General features: G+C 48.7%; 1 protein-coding gene and 1 long non-coding RNA gene across 3 annotated transcripts in view; one reads left to right on the top strand and one right to left on the bottom strand.

Annotated features, from left to right (window-relative positions):
- LOC126542489 (ras-specific guanine nucleotide-releasing factor 2-like) overlaps positions 1-15,346 on the bottom strand; it is a 402,122-nt gene that overhangs the window by 29,989 nt on the left and 356,787 nt on the right. For both annotated transcript variants that reach the window (XM_072286375.1, XM_072286374.1), the window contains 9 exons: positions 14,290-14,516; positions 11,362-11,444; positions 10,172-10,247; positions 9,907-10,106; positions 9,229-9,509; positions 8,032-8,299; positions 7,376-7,582; positions 6,628-6,929; positions 4,309-4,680 (listed from right to left, as the gene is read on the bottom strand). In XM_072286375.1, coding sequence (XP_072142476.1) covers positions 4,309-4,680; positions 6,628-6,929; positions 7,376-7,582; positions 8,032-8,299; positions 9,229-9,509; positions 9,907-10,106; positions 10,172-10,247; positions 11,362-11,444; positions 14,290-14,516 — 2,016 coding nt within the window. The remainder of the gene's footprint in view (positions 1-4,308; positions 4,681-6,627; positions 6,930-7,375; positions 7,583-8,031; positions 8,300-9,228; positions 9,510-9,906; positions 10,107-10,171; positions 10,248-11,361; positions 11,445-14,289; positions 14,517-15,346) is intronic.
- The window catches only part of LOC140216081 (uncharacterized), a 28,455-nt gene that overhangs the window by 12,633 nt on the left and 476 nt on the right, over positions 1-15,346 (top strand). The gene's annotated exons all lie outside the window — the stretch shown is intronic.

Here is a 15,346-nt window from a genome sequence, read left to right as displayed (position 1 = left end):
TCACTGTCAAAATGTGAAAATCGAAACGAATTTGATTCGTTGGTTGCTAATCGAGAGTCATTCAATTTAATAAGGTTATGTATTAACAGGATTGTGCGCTGTTCAGTTTCCTATTAGATTATTATAAGCATACAAGCATGCTGTCGAGATTCATTGTTCAATTGTGTTCGACAAAGATCCCCACTGGCACTATATACATTGTAGGTCGAAACACCATGTATATAAATAGGTTGAGACATCTTGGGTACAGGTAGCACGAGCAATGTTTGTATGCGAATGTGTCGTGTGTATCTATTCTGCGTAGCGGTTGCCTTGCTGTTTGTGTGAGATGTGTTTGTATGCATAAGTGATGTGACCTGGGGCCGGCTCATAATATGAATCGAAAGAGAAACGCTGCCGAATTTCTTTTTCTCGGGTTTTACCTACATTAGGAAAATTGCCCCAATTAAGGGGCATAAGGGGCATCGCCGTTTCTTCCTAAATAGGCAAGTGTCACTTTCTTAGAGTGAGGCTAGCCTACCAGCTTCTTTAGAAAAAAGAATTATGGGGTTTTACGTGCCAAAACCACGATCTGATTGTGAGGCACGCCGTAGTGGCGGATTCCGGAAATTTGGACCACCTGGGGTTCTTTAACGTGCACCTAAATCTAAGTACATGGGTGTTTTCGCATTTCGCACTCATCGATATGCGGCCGCCGTGACCGGGATTCGATCCCGCGACCTCGTGCGTAGCAGTCCGGCACCATAGCCACTAAGCAACCACGGTGGGTCCAGCTTCTTTTGACTGACTCAACAGGCGTTCTATTGAACATTGAAAAATATTAAAGCACGGTGGCCTATCTGTTTACGAAACTTAGCAGCATTCCATAAAAAATTCAATTTAGATACAATAGAGCCTTTCGAGAAAAAAAATTAATGGTTGATCACTTGGTTGATCGGACGAAGATGCGTTAACATTAACACTTTGAAAGTCTCGGTTGAAGGCATTCGCTGCTCCAATTGTACACAAGGCGCTGGCGCTCCGCTTCTGCGGCCTTTTCAGCTCGACATTTAGCCGCCTCATATGCCACTTTATCTTTGCTTCTGGTCGTCGCAATTCAGCATATGCATGACGCTTAGCCCGTTTCGCCACCGCTTCTGCGTGACGCATAGCAAAGTCCAGGGCCCATGTGCACAAATGAAGCCAATTTTTGCAGAAACAGCCAGGTAAATTTGCATTGGAGTGACTCCGATTCACATTGGGTAAAGCGCAATGGACACCATGTGCCAGTGGTCGTTCAATGTGCGGTTCGGAATTTACGCCGGTGCTATAATCGGTCCCATCTTCCTACATCACACACTGAGTGGACAGCGTTACGTTGACGAAATCCGTCACGGAGTGGTGGATGAGTTTCTCAGCGAAGTCCCGCTGTCACGTCTCCCACATCTCTGGCATCAGCAAGATGGAGTGCCAGCACACAGCAGCAGCCGAGCACGAAACTGGCTGGATGCGACTTTTCATGCGCAATAGATTGAAAGGCACAGGCCTGCAATTGACCGGCTATAGGCCACATGACCTCTTTCCACTCGATTTTTTTTCTTCGGGATTATGTGAAAGATTGTGTTTACTTGATCGAGACGGACGTCAGATGAGCTGAAGGCAAAGATAACGGATGTCTGCCGTAGAATTCCAGCGTCAACCATGAAAAAAAAAATGAAAAAAAAAAAAAAAACACAGAAGATGTGATAAATCGAACTCAGTACTGCGTAGCTGCAGAAGGAGACCTATCCAAGCACGTCCTCTAGGCAGGAACTGATGTTCACCGGCGCTTGCGAATTCATAGATAAATAAGGGCACACTGAAATCCGATGGTTTTAAATGCGTAAGCATTTATACCCTTACCCAACTGAAAAACCGTCCCTCCCTCCGTCCCTTAAGACGATCGCTTTGAACATAGCGTCCTCTGCAGCGAGCGAACTCGCCTGCGTGCTGCCTCTCCCTTCAACGCCAACGAAGCGCCCAGAAAACAGCGCTCACGGAGCTCTCGGTACATGCCGTGCTCTGCCGCTTTCGCAGATCACTTTCAAGATACGGACCGCGCCGCCGCGCCAGTCTTAGCCGCCTACGGAGCGCGGTTGATCACCGTTCATAATGGTTCAGTGTACCTAATAAATGTTGCATATATTTCCTTCATTTGCTACATCTCCCTGATCCTGTCATCCCACGTCCAGTGAACATTGCTTCTACTCGCCTCTTCTACGTCGTCTCGTGCAGGTCTCACTTAACAGTTCGGTGTTGCAACTGCGCTTCTCCGTTTCGCGGTCGTTCTCGCAATTATGCCAAACATACCAGCGTACTACCATACCATAGCTACCATGAAACACCACGTCAGTACTGCGAAATGCTTACGCATCATTCAAATAAATCTCAAAGATTCTGCGTGGTTATTTTTTTTTGTGCACACGTCCCTATTGCCAATTCGGCTCAGTTAGAAGAGGTACATTTACTTTCTTCGGCTTTTCCTTTTCTATACATGCGAGTCACTTCCCGGCCTGCTTATTTCGCCTTTATTATTATTTTTCTTGCCACGAATCTCTTTTTGCAGCACGTATACACTCTAATGAAAAATAAAACCTTCAGTTTGATTTGAGTTTGTCCGAAGCAAGCAAGCGAGCAAAGCCGGGATTTCGAAACATTCTATGCTTATTCCATTGCTTTTCGCGTTTCGTGCGCGGCCAGAGGGACGCTTCGGCCCCGTTATTAAGGGGCGTTTGTCATAAATGTGACCAGTCGGCCATGGGAGACGGATGGTAAGTGTGGCGTAGAAATTAGAGGAAGGAAGAGTTGCGAAGCGGCGAAACATGCTGTTGGTGCTCCTTCCGTACCATTATCAAGGTGATGCGCTGTCTCTTCGGGTTTGCGGCAGGCACAGAGTTCAGAATTTAGTATTTAGTATACAGAAGGCAGTCGCATAGTCGAAGTTTGTATCGGGACCTCCTATTGCTTTCAATCAGCTTATTTGAGGGGCGCTGCTTTATGATGCGGGTGGGAGCGCAGTAACGTAGCATTCTTCATTTTTCGTGGGGTTTCTTAACTAGTTGAAAAAAAATAGTGCGCAATTAGTACGTCGCTGAAAACACCGCAGTTATACGTCATTGGGGAGTGCCTACAGATTCCTCATTGATACTTTGATAATTACATCAGTGCTTCTCGAGTTAGATAATTATAATTACCTAATCAAATCTCAGTAATGAAACAGTTACTGGCGGCTACTCCACTCTTTCTTTAAGTCTTCGTGCATGATAGTTGGGACATCCTGTATAATTCGCTCGATAACCGAAATGAGGCGAAGCCGGATTCACTCGAAATCAGAATCAACAGCAGTCATGCGCAGCAGCGTTTATACTCACAGAAAAAGAAAGAGAGATGCTGCAGTTTCTCCGGAAAGGCGAAGCAATATTAGTGATAGCGAAGTATAAAACAAATTTGCGAAGGAAGATTTACACCACCGAGAGGTGCCAGATTCTTGGTGGTGCGAGAGGACTCACGCTCTGAAACTGAACAGTCTCCTACTACGAGGCCTTGTATATACTCATGTAAGGTCGTCACTTCAGTGAACAATTCTTCGAAGTCACACAAAGTTTCTTCAAGTGCAACTGATATTAAGGTTATATATATGAAAGCTGCAGTCAGGCCCCATCCCCATCTCCCCCCCATGGGAAAGTTAAATTTCCACCTTTGTGTATTCCTATTGGCACCTAAGGTGTGACGTCAAACCACTCTCTTCCTCCTTTACGCATCCTCCCCACCTCATGTCCTTTATTCGTTCCTGCTCTCACGTGTGGCGTCACACACTTGTTTCTTCCTCTCCAATGTGTCTTATCCTAGGCCGCGAGGTAATCGGAGGTCGCCGCCGGGTTTTTGTTAGCATGAGCGGCCGACGCATCAATTCAATTCAATTTTATTGACAAGCAAATTAGTCCAAATACAGTTGTATACAGTTGTACAAAACAAAAGTACAAGTACGAAACAGTTGTATATAGAATCAACAGAAGTTAAATTAGAACTCTGTAGACATTTTTGTAACGGAAGCGAACCCAACTACATTACATACTGACATTGAGAGCAAACATGCAGCCGTCTACCGTCCAACTCGTTTTACTCAAGTTTACACATGTTATGTAAACTCTTAGCACAGGCCCAGTCAGGGGTGTTTCAATATGTACGTACGTGACACATCATAGATACAGTTATTTTCTTAGGCCAGTTCACATTTGGTGCGCGTTGCTTTAGCGCGCGCGCAAAACTCGGCGCCCGAAGAGAGCTCACCGGGTATCTTGAGGTCGGCGCCGACCGCGCTGGGCAGGCGGCTGCCGGCCCTACTGGCCGGTTGCGATCCCGGCGGCACGGCGCCTCCGCCCGCTGCGGCGGCAGCCGCGGCCACGAGCGGCTCCGGGGGGTTCGAGGAGCCCGCGGTGGCCACGGCGAACGCGGCGGCCGCGCTGGCCGTCGACGAACGTCGCGTAGAGGCCCGGGACGAGGTGACCACGACGCCCGCCTTGCTGCTGTGCTGCGGCGAGTCGGGGTACTGGAAGCTGGACCGGGGCGTCGACAGGATCGTCGACTCGGTCTGGAAGCTCGAGCGAGGCGTCACCGAGACGCTCGAGCTCTCCGTGTCGCTGCTGCCCCGCTTGCCCTGGGCTGCACGCGGGTGCAAGTGGGGGGGGGGGGGGAGCAGTGAGCCGCCGAGATGCGCACGGGACCGCGGATTACGAAAGCGAACGCGTGATTAGCATTCCGACCGAGGACTACTCCTGAAGTGCGAGTTGGAACGTCACGCGCGAATATGTGCAGGATAGTATTCACGTTGAAACGAGATCTTCGTCTAACTATGTTGATAGTTTGATCGAGATCGCTCTTCTTTTTACTGGACACTACGTAATATGTCATATTACACGGCGCTGTACTACTACATGCGGTGCGAGGCATTTCGTAGAGGCAACATTATATATGTAGCTTTAAGTTGGTCTGAAGGTGATACTCCTTGGATCGGCCATAAGATAGGATATAAATGTGCCAAAGCCACGGTTGCTCTCTATAGGAGAGGCGCTAGCAAAAACCTTTCCTTCTCTTGCTTTCAGCTTCATCTCTAGTGCACCGTCGCCTGACCGATGAGCTCCGTACGCTGTTTGGAATTTAATCCCGCAGACATTTTTAGACAACGAGGAGAGTACTGTATCACAGTGGTCGCCGTTGTTGTAACACCAGGAACCAACGCACAAGACGGGACAGTGCGAAGTGGTTGACAATGTTGGATGGAGTGTACATCAGCTGTAATAGGTGTTCTAATAGCCTCACGAAATGCGCCATGCAACAGCCATAGACCAAACAGCAAATGAAAGCCGTAGAGGCGCCCCAGACGTTGGACGAACATAATAGAGAGTTTTCGTTTAGGGGACGCAAGCGGCTTGCGTACGCAAGAACTAGGGGCCACGGTACTGCGCATGCGCAGACCGCTACGTCAGGGTCTGCGCATGCGCAGTAGCGTCGCCCCTAGTTCTTGCGTACGCAAGCCGCTTGCGTCCCCTAAACCAGAACTCTCTAATAGCATTGCGCAGATGCGCGAGAGAGGTAGGAAACATTTATTAAATTATTGCAGCGTATCGCAACAATCGTAGTGATAAAGCTAGCTTTATCGCGCTACCCTACAGAATTCCCTGTCACTATCAGTGGCTCTCGAGTTTCCAGTGAAACATGAAAGCTATTTTTTTTTTTAGTTGTGAGTAATAATTTCATGCGAAATAATTAGGAATGGTAATAAACGTAGTTACAACACAATCTTTCTTTTGTTTTAAAAAAATGCCCTTTGTACAAAAGCGTTTCGTGGTTTCAGCTGCAGTGCACGTATTTTAGATTGGGTTATTCGAAATGGAGTTGTACCTCACTCCGCTTAGTAGGACATGTGAACCGGCAAATTTGCGCGGGACTGCTCGGTGCGGCATAGATGGAGAACACAATACGGGGTTTAAGATGCCTTCAAAGGCCATGGTGCCACGTGGCGGCAGGGTTTCGCGACAGACTATGACATGAAGCTGCTCATTGGCCGTCAACAGTATTTCGTCACTGTCACGTCAGTACTATCGAGCGCGAAGTTTGATTCAGTATCTACATTTCACGAGCTTCTGCGCTGTTGTAGCGCATTGCCTGCGTTACTGACTCGTTTAGACACTCCCCGATTCTAGCGGGACTCTTATAACCAAATCCAATAACTTTGTAAGGGCGGAGGTATACTGTACGTTTTATGCTTGCAGGTTCTGTGCATGCTATTTTGTATAACTTCTGTGGCAAAGCTGAACAAAGAATGTAACGCGGCCAATTTCGCATTACTTAGCTGACGTACGTTCAGTCAGTGACTGGCCGTCGCCGCGGCCATTGCCTCGATATCACGAGTGGCGGGCATGCGAGTGCCGTTCAGCGAGGAAACTTTTGTGAATTTGCGTCAGTCTGTACTTGCAACATAACTCGGTGGCTGGTTTCACTGATGAGGCCTTTACCTGGCCGGACGATGGTGTTCTGCCGAACTGTTGGTTACAAGGGAGTGCTTACAACCTGCCTTAAGGAAAGAAAAAGGAAAAGGCCCACACTGACCGCCGCGCACACGCAGGTAGTTCATGACGTTGGGCGCGGACTGGCTCGAGGTCATTGGCGGCGGCAGCCCCCGGGCCGCTGGTCGGATGTCGGTCGGGGGCTGCTGCGGCGCGGCGCGGGCCGGCGAACCCGTGCACAATGCCGCCGCGACTGTCGCCGCCGAGGGCGGCGGAGTCGGCGGCACCACGGGTTGCACCACCGGCGGGGCTGTCGTCGCAGCTGCTGGGGGCGTCGGGGGCGGGGTGTCGTCGTGGGCGCTCTGCACGCTGTCTTGCGTCGGAAGCCGAACGGGCGCATTCTTCCTGCACGCCGAGCAGTACGGACACATCTCAGAGTGGTGAGGCGCGAGGCGGCCCCGTCACACGCGGGGCGGATCGACACGACTGAAACTTAATATGGAGCGAGCGTCGTGCCAATAGCTTGGCCTGACTCGTAGCATTAGGTCAAGGCGTTCGTTCTCCTGACGTGCATACATAAACCTGACATGATGAAAGTAAGATCGAGCCAACTCACCGGCTTCGCTGGTGAACTAAAGCGGAAATCAGCGAACTGAAGACGCTTCGCTGCTCCATGAAGCTGCCCAGCGAAGGGCCAGGGACGCGAGCGAAGCGTTTTAATTTCAGTCACTTATACGGCTCGATACGCACTCTAACTGACTGACCAGAAATTCAACGTGTAAGCTTCTTTACAGTCCCGCTACTCGGTGCGCACTGAATGATCACGTTGCATGCGGCACTGTTGCACTGACCGGCTGGGACTGGGCTTAGGGGACTCGTTGCTTCCCACGCTGCCAACGAGCGTGGCTGTGGACGCCGTCGAGCTGAGGTTTCCGGGTGTCGATGGGCAACTAGCGTCGGCACTCAGCGTGTCCGACGAAAGAGAAGCCTTCGGCGCCTCGAGCCGCGGCTGCTCCTGCTGGCTCGCCGAGGGGCCGCCGTTGGTGCCCGTCAGGCCCCTGCGCAGTCGACACCACCCCGTATATGGCAGCGCCAGGGCACATTTAGCGCGCCGGACTTGTTGAAAACCTCCCCGACATCATTTTCGATGTGCACGGGCTTGCTACGCCTTCGGGTGGTGCAGGCATTGCCAATCCCGTGTTGGACTTTGAGCTCCCACCATGAGACACCTTATACTGAAGCGTGACGCATTATAGGGCCAGAAATAAAGCATTGTTCACTCAAAATGTCCTGCATGCAGACGATTACTCTGGTAAGGGGCGGAAAGAAAATTATCGCTCTGTGGGGCTTCGCGTGCGAGACCTCGTTAGTGTAACGTACCTATAGACCTTAACTCCTAGGTAACCGGCTGGTAAAGTTGCCATACCCGTTGAAATAAATTAGTGCATTCATTTCATTCAAGGAGGAAACAAAGCAGGAAAGAGGAGCTTATGTGCTATGCACTTACATGGGCATTCCGACTGCGGTGGCCGCGGCGACCACGCTGGTCTCGTGCAGGTGCATGAGTTGGCCGAAGAAGCCGACGTCTTCGGGCGGCGCCAGCGTGGCCCCTTGTAGTGGTGCGCCGCTGGTGCCGGGCATGGGCAACGTGTGAACCAGGCCGCCCGTGGCCGGCTCGGGGGTGGGCGGGGGAGGCGGCAGGATGGGCTCCGGGCTGGGCGACACGACCTCGCGGATCCGCTTCAGCGTCTGCTCTTTCAGCTGCTCCTCTTCGACTGCGGTGGACGGACAAAGAATAAACGCGTGCACCCCCACTTATAACTGTTGGTCCCGCTGTGACTCACAATGAAGAACTCGTTGGCAGACGAACAGTAAGCTCTCTGGGACAACGTTGCTTTACACTCGCTCTCTATATGAAAATGATTACAACTATAGGCTCAATCGATCTGTAGTGAGCGTTCCGGCACTGCTTATTTTTTCGACGCAATGTAAAAGATGTAATAATTCCGGCTTCATTGGTACTTCACTTTCCTCGTTGATTTTACGAATAACATCGACGTCAAGGTAGAATAGACCTATTTGTCCGGCTTTATGTAACGCCTTTACATAGTTGCGTGACTGTGCATGTACGACGCGTGGCCACGCACCCTTGTCTTTCTCCTGTATACGTTGGTATGCCTTAGGTGAACGTTTCGAGCACTAAGTACATTGAAGAGTGTTAGCTGTTGCGCACGTATATTCAAGTGGACATAAATAAAGTATGCCATTGTGCCTAGTGATTAGTGGTATATCTAGGTTGAGCGGACGCATGATTATATTTCGAAGCGGAGGTTGTCTGCTTGTTCTCGATACAAACGCATATGCTAGTTCTGTATTTCGTAAAGGAAGTACATCCATGAGCCATAAAAAGGGGTCGGAAAGGGAGTACATGAAACCACTGCAGGATGAGACTAGTCATCGTAAGCGCCGGACATACGTCCTAGGTGTAACTTCATCGCAAATACGTAACTTGGAACAAAAATGAAAAGTATATAATTTCACAGAAAGTGATGGCGTGAAGCAAATATCGTGCGCTGTTTCTCCTCTTTCTTTCTTTCTTTTTTCGTGGGGACGGGGGAAGTCGTAAGTACCGCGAGAGTCCACCCAGGTTATATAGTCTCGTGGTCACGGAGCAGATGGGGAGTGCAGGAGAGAGGAGACGTACACTTTCTGTAGCTGAGTCTCCAGTGCTGCTGGCTTCGCGAGACCTGCTGCACGACTTGCTGCATGTGGTCGGGGCCACTGTGGCCCTGCTGAGCGTCGCCTGCCTCCGAGAGCATGCTGGTCGTGCTGATGCGCCGCGAGTAGTCGTACTCCACCACCAGCATTCCCATGTCCCGGTCTGGCGCGGCGCCTGGCGCGCCGGCGGTGGCGGCGGCGCCCGCCGGACCGGCAGCGGCCCCCCCGGAAGGGCCGCCGCCATCGACACCGACGGCGTCCAAGGACCTGCGTCCGCAGCCAGGGAACTGACCTCATCGCGCACCTTCTGGGCCAATCTGGTGACACTGTCGCGATACTTGCAGAGCAGTATGCACTTAACACACATTCTTGAATCGTAAAGGCATGCCTAAATTTGCGTCTGTGTCTGTTTCTTGTCCAAGGTTAATTTAGCGAATTTGTAAAAAAAAGGTTTGGCGGAGGCAAGTGGGCAAATAATATAGAGACATCAACGCAGCCTTTTAACATTGCGCTACCGCATGTGCCATTACTGCTACCGTTCGCGGCACCTTTAATCTTGGCTGCGTACTGTTTAGCGCCCGCTCAGCGCATACGTACTTTCTTTTCTTTTCTCTCTCTCTCTGTGTGTGTGTGTGTGCGCGCGCTATGTTTAGCGGTCACTCACCCAGTTGAGTCCTGAAGCGCGGCGCCCATCGCGTTGATCTGCAGGTCCGGATTGTAGTGGACCTTCTTGAGCGCCTCCAGCACTTTGACACCGTCGGTGAAGACTCGGTATGTGAGCAGGAACGTATTCAGGAAGTCGATGCTCAGGAAGCGCAGGTCCGTCAGGCGCTCGAAAAGGCGCTCGGGACTCGCATAACGGATCTGCAGACGCGTGTGAACGTGACGTGTGCGCGCACGAACGAGCCTGACAGCGCGCGAGCACTTACCTGGGGCAGCTTGCAGGAGTTGAGTGTACGACTGAATCGGATGTCCACGTCGTCCTTGAACAGCCTGGGGTCGTTCCTGCAGCACGTGACAATGACGCGCCTCGGTGTTTCAATTACTCTGGTAATGTGTCATTCATTGCAGTAAAAACGTTTATAAATGTAGAAATGTTTAGTTGGTCGACATTTCTGTTTCGTTTGGTTCACACTGAAAAAGAAATAATGGTTCTAATAGCGTCATTGCTGGTCGAGGCAAACTTTTTATTTTGTTCCCGAACATAGACACTATTACGCCAACCAGTTTGTGCAGTAGTTGCCGGCCTGAACTTCTTTTCACACTCGAAGGCAGGGTAGTTAGTTATAAACACTAATTCAACTAACCTCCACCAGCCGTAGCGAAATTCTGTTAGATTGCGTGGAAACGCTCAGAAATGCAAGTTTGATCTCACCGCCACCTTTCTCTTCTTACTAATTTTTCTGTTATAGCATACATTTACACACGGGGACCGTGACGTATTGCCATGTTTAGAACTGTAATGGGTCCATATAACTTAGATCAGGATATATAATATATTTTCACATTCACTGTTTACCTGCACTACTTCTTTTGCCCTGATGTCTTAGACTATAACAAGTTCAAGAACGTGGTGCAAAAATGCTCTATCTTGTACTACGATGCCCGCTCGTACTCAAGTACAATAATATTTGCCAGTAAGCTTCTTCGATGTCGTTATCGATAATCTCAAGGTCATCAGGTTCTGTGCTGTTTTCTTCGAAACAGGCGCGTTTATCGTTCTTGCCGAAGCCTAAATTACAGTGGTGGGATTGCTGTCACCTCATGGTCAAAACAAGGCGCAAATTAGCTCTCAAATAACTAATCGACTAAAAGGGTACTGGTTTGGGCTAGTTGGTTACAATCGACAAAAGTTTAGACAGGAGGAAGAAATAGGAATTTCTCGAGCCTTCCAAAATACAGTCCGTCGACTTTGTTCTGTTTCGATGTTGACGGATTAAAAGGCTGCAAAATCTTCCCCTAGAGAGATAAACATTTAAAGCATTTCAGACTATTGAATGTGAGATCGCTTTTGTGAGTCGTCGCTACATCTCGCTTGTAGCGAGGAAATCTTCTGCTACCGAGACATGCGAACCTTGACTAATACGAACGCTGGATGACTCTTGTCGTCGCCACGTACCTGATGGAATGCGGCATCGTGACCGACGAAGCGTCGCTCATCGTGCCGTGGAAGAGGTCGTTGAAATGCACATTATCGATGCACTGTAATAAAAGATGGAATGAGAGAAGATTGTTGAACAAACGCAGTGCCCATTGGCGCAGCGTACCTCCTTTATTTGATGCGATGAGGAGGAAAATTTAGTGAGTGCAAAACGTCTTTATAAATATAGATAATTAGAATGAATGAGTGAATGAATGAATGAATGAATGAATGAATGTTTTTCATTTCTCTTTCTGTACAGGAAAGATGGTGACTGTAAGAAAGATCTGCAATTACCGCAGCTTAGAGTATTACTCATAAAATGATCGTGCCTATTTAGGCGCAAGTATTATAAAACTGTTTAACTTTTGAAGCGTAAGAATTAAATAAAAAGACCTGCAATATTCGGTGGTTCGTTTGCTATCGCTTTGTTCGTAGCGATTCTCTAAATACTTTAATTTTATTTGTCACTCATGGTGGCGCCTTGCAGCTTTGCTTCCATTTGATAGACGAAGGAATGTGGACCGCAGTTGAAATTAAGACCGAAGGATTGAGTATTGTGACGCACTTTGAGTAGTAAATTTTAATTTTGCTGATAATTGAGAATGCATACGCCCGTCCTGCAAGCAGGGGCATGAATAAGTAGATTGACGTAAAGAGCTTGGGTGTGTTGGCGATGGCAGGTGATGGGCGTTGTGGATACGCAGAGATGATTGGGAACTTATATTGAGCATCGACATGTTTGCACAGCGCAAAAGACGAACACTGAAGGAAGAACACAACACATTATCAAGTTATGTTGAGCGGTGCTTTCTGCTTTCCTCGTGCAAACATATCTGGTTCAATCTTGGACGCACATTCCATTGCTTACAAATACCGTGAGTGACTAGAGGACAATGGCCCACAGTAACATAAACAAACACAAGTAATAAACTGACTAAATAATAATAAAAAACAAACAAACGTGAGACTTCCTCCTTAGGTGTACCCTTTTTTTTTAAATTTATAGCGATTTTTACTCTCTTTCAACCTACGTATATATTTTTGATGACTGACTTTCTCACTCACCCTTGCTGGGCATGTGATTATTAATTTATTATCTTCCTATCTCTTCTTTTTTTGTTAGAAGAACTGTCAGATTACTTCTGCTTTTCGCTGTCTTCCATCCCTCTCTCTAGTTTCGTCGTTCTCTTACACGTTTACCCCGTAAAGGCTGCTTCTCGGTCGCATTGCTGCTCCTGTAAAGCGTGCACCACCTGACGATGGTGTGCGCGGGGTGAAGGCTAACTTGAGAAGGTAAGACGGAGTCCAACAACTCGCGCAATGTATTGCAGACATTGATCAATAAAGTTATACTAGGTGAGCTAGCACCACTGAGGGTTCAGTATTGAAGCAGGGCGAAAAGCGAGGTGGTGGATATGGGAACTCATCTTGGGTTTAATGTATTAGAGAGAAAGCTTGCTAGCTAACCACTGAAGTAGTGAGACTAACGATTTGCAAAAAATAATTTAGGACTTGATAAAGTCGTTCCTGTTGTTTAAAAGAATGCGCCCATTGTTGCGGTAACACGCAGTGTTCACGTGTAATATTATCTTTAATTTCAACAAGCAAATGAATGAGCTGCGACGGTACAAGTCCCGGGAATTTCATGACATATCACGCTTGGTTAACAATAAGAGACCGGGTAATTTCTTCTATATACATGTTGTAATCGACAACGCAAACAATTCGATGACGGACAAAATACAGAATGCGAACACTGAGCAGTGTGCACTTATACTGGGTCTTCGTACTTCGCGTATTGCCAATTACAACTTGCTTTAAGAGTGGATGGTGAGGATGTGACATGGAACAAACATTATGTTAAGTTAAAATAGGTTACACAGAAAAAAGTGTTTTAGTATAAAAATATTTTGTCACATGTTTGCACATTTTACTTTATTGTGGCTCTCTTGGCACACGAGCTGTACAATCGCGTCAATTTGTAAGGGAATTACCCCGCCAATTGCTTTGCCATGCAATTTGGTTTTATGTCCATGAAGTTCTATGGTCTATTCTCGCACATTGTTTTTTAAACTACCGTTTGGTTCCCCAATCTTAGTTCAAAATAAGGCCTGTGACGTTTCACTACATTCTAAATATTCCGAAGTCCGCCAGACACTTTTATTTTTTATTTCCTAATCGTAAGAGAAGTTGTGCTGCCGTTTCATGTGCGGATGGTTAATAACAGTAGTAAACATTGTGCAGATCAGACGCACATAACACTGATAAGGCGAAAAATTCTGCGGTGCTACCAGACGAGCAGCCTTGTCGCCGATTCGCACTCACCTTCCACTTGCTGCGTACGGCAGCGCTTAGTTAGCGGCAGCAGCGCCGGTTCAAAAGCAATTCTGCGTTTTGCTTCCAAGACATGAACGCCAGTTCCATATTTCGCGTAAAATGTGGGTGCATGCACACGACCCACTGGCTAAAAATTTCTGCAGGCGCTCGCACTTTGTCACGTGCCGCGTAGGTCGAGAGACGTCTCATACGATAAGCCTGCTCGATAGCATGACCAGCCGCGCGCGCTGTTGCACCGGCTGCACATTGCACGCAGCAGCAGCAGCAGCAGCAGCAGGAGTGCTGCAATGCGTGCGTGCTGCGCCCGCGGGATGCCTGCTGCTGCCCCGGCTGCACCCGGGACCGAATTCTGCTCGGCTCTCGTGGCGCTTTGTACACCAAGCGCGAGGGACGAACGAGCGGGCGAGGGCGGCCGAGGCGTTGCTAGGCTTACTCTGACCGGCGGCCGCCGCAGCTGACAACGCCAGCGGCGACGACGCTTTGGGCGCAGTCACCACCGCCACACGCGGCGAATCGGATTCAAAGCGCGGCAACCGTCGTAATGCAGCGTGCGTGCCCGTTCGTCACCTGGCTAATGTCGCTCGTCCAGGCCGCCTTCTCCTGCATGGTGGGAGCGACTAGCTGCACCGTCACCGGCGGCGCGGTCTTGAAGTCGACGATGATCTTGAAGTCGAGACCGCCATAGTCCTTCTGTTGCCCCGACCCACCGCCGGATGTCGCCGTTGTCGTGGCGGTGGAGTCGGCGCTGCTGCCGAGTCCGCTCGTGAGGCTCGATACCGAACTCACCGAGCCCTCTGCACCGGAAGTCAGGAGGAGGTTCGTCGAGAGGAGCAGAAAGGGGGAAAAACAACAATCTGACTCTCCGTGGCCCGTGGCGGGTGCGCTGCCGCGCCTGCATGTCGCTTCATAAAATTAAGAAGGCGTCTATCGACCGCGGATCTTCGGCTGGTCGATGGAATCATGCTGCCGCAAACGCGAGGGCGAATGCCTTCTTCACTCTGCGTGACTAAGTTTTTTTTTCTCGGATGCGCTTTCACTTTTATCGAGTCGTCCTGAAAATGCATATCTGAAAAAAAAAATGAAAAAAAGAAAGAAAGGAAAAGAAAAATACGAAAGAAAGAAGGGAAGAAAGAAGGAAAGAAAGGAAAAAAGAAAGAAAGAAAGAAAGAAAGAAAGACGGTTTTGAACACACGAAAAAAGAAAGGCCTTCGTTTTGCAAATTTATTTTCTGAAGCTCAGGGCACTACTTGTGTGCCAGCTTTAAATCGCTGTTTTGAATATAAATAAGTTCAAATCTAGTCATTCCATTCTTGTAAGAGCGTGGTATTATAGGTAAATGTGTAAACTACCTGTAACGACGAGCACCACTTTCTTCGCGGACAAAAAACCAAAACAAAAAACAAACAGAAAAAGAAAACGTCTGCCGACCTCTTAGTCAGCATACAATGACACAGATGGATGTACCGAATCCTCCCTGATATACATTTTTTTGTCAAAAATACTACACACGCTGCGATTTTTTAAAACCTGTATACGAACAGCAATCTGCCACTTTTGCATGTAGTCACAAGATTGCTTCTAATTTCGAGTACTTTCGCCACGTTAAACACTGTTGAGAAGGAAG

The sequence above is a fragment of the Dermacentor andersoni genome, chromosome 2 (genome assembly GCF_023375885.2).
Source record: "Dermacentor andersoni chromosome 2, qqDerAnde1_hic_scaffold, whole genome shotgun sequence".
NCBI classification, from domain to species: Eukaryota; Metazoa; Arthropoda; class Arachnida; order Ixodida; family Ixodidae; genus Dermacentor; species Dermacentor andersoni.
The sequence above is the reverse complement of the archived record's forward strand: the minus strand, read 5'-3'. Positions and strand labels throughout refer to the sequence as shown.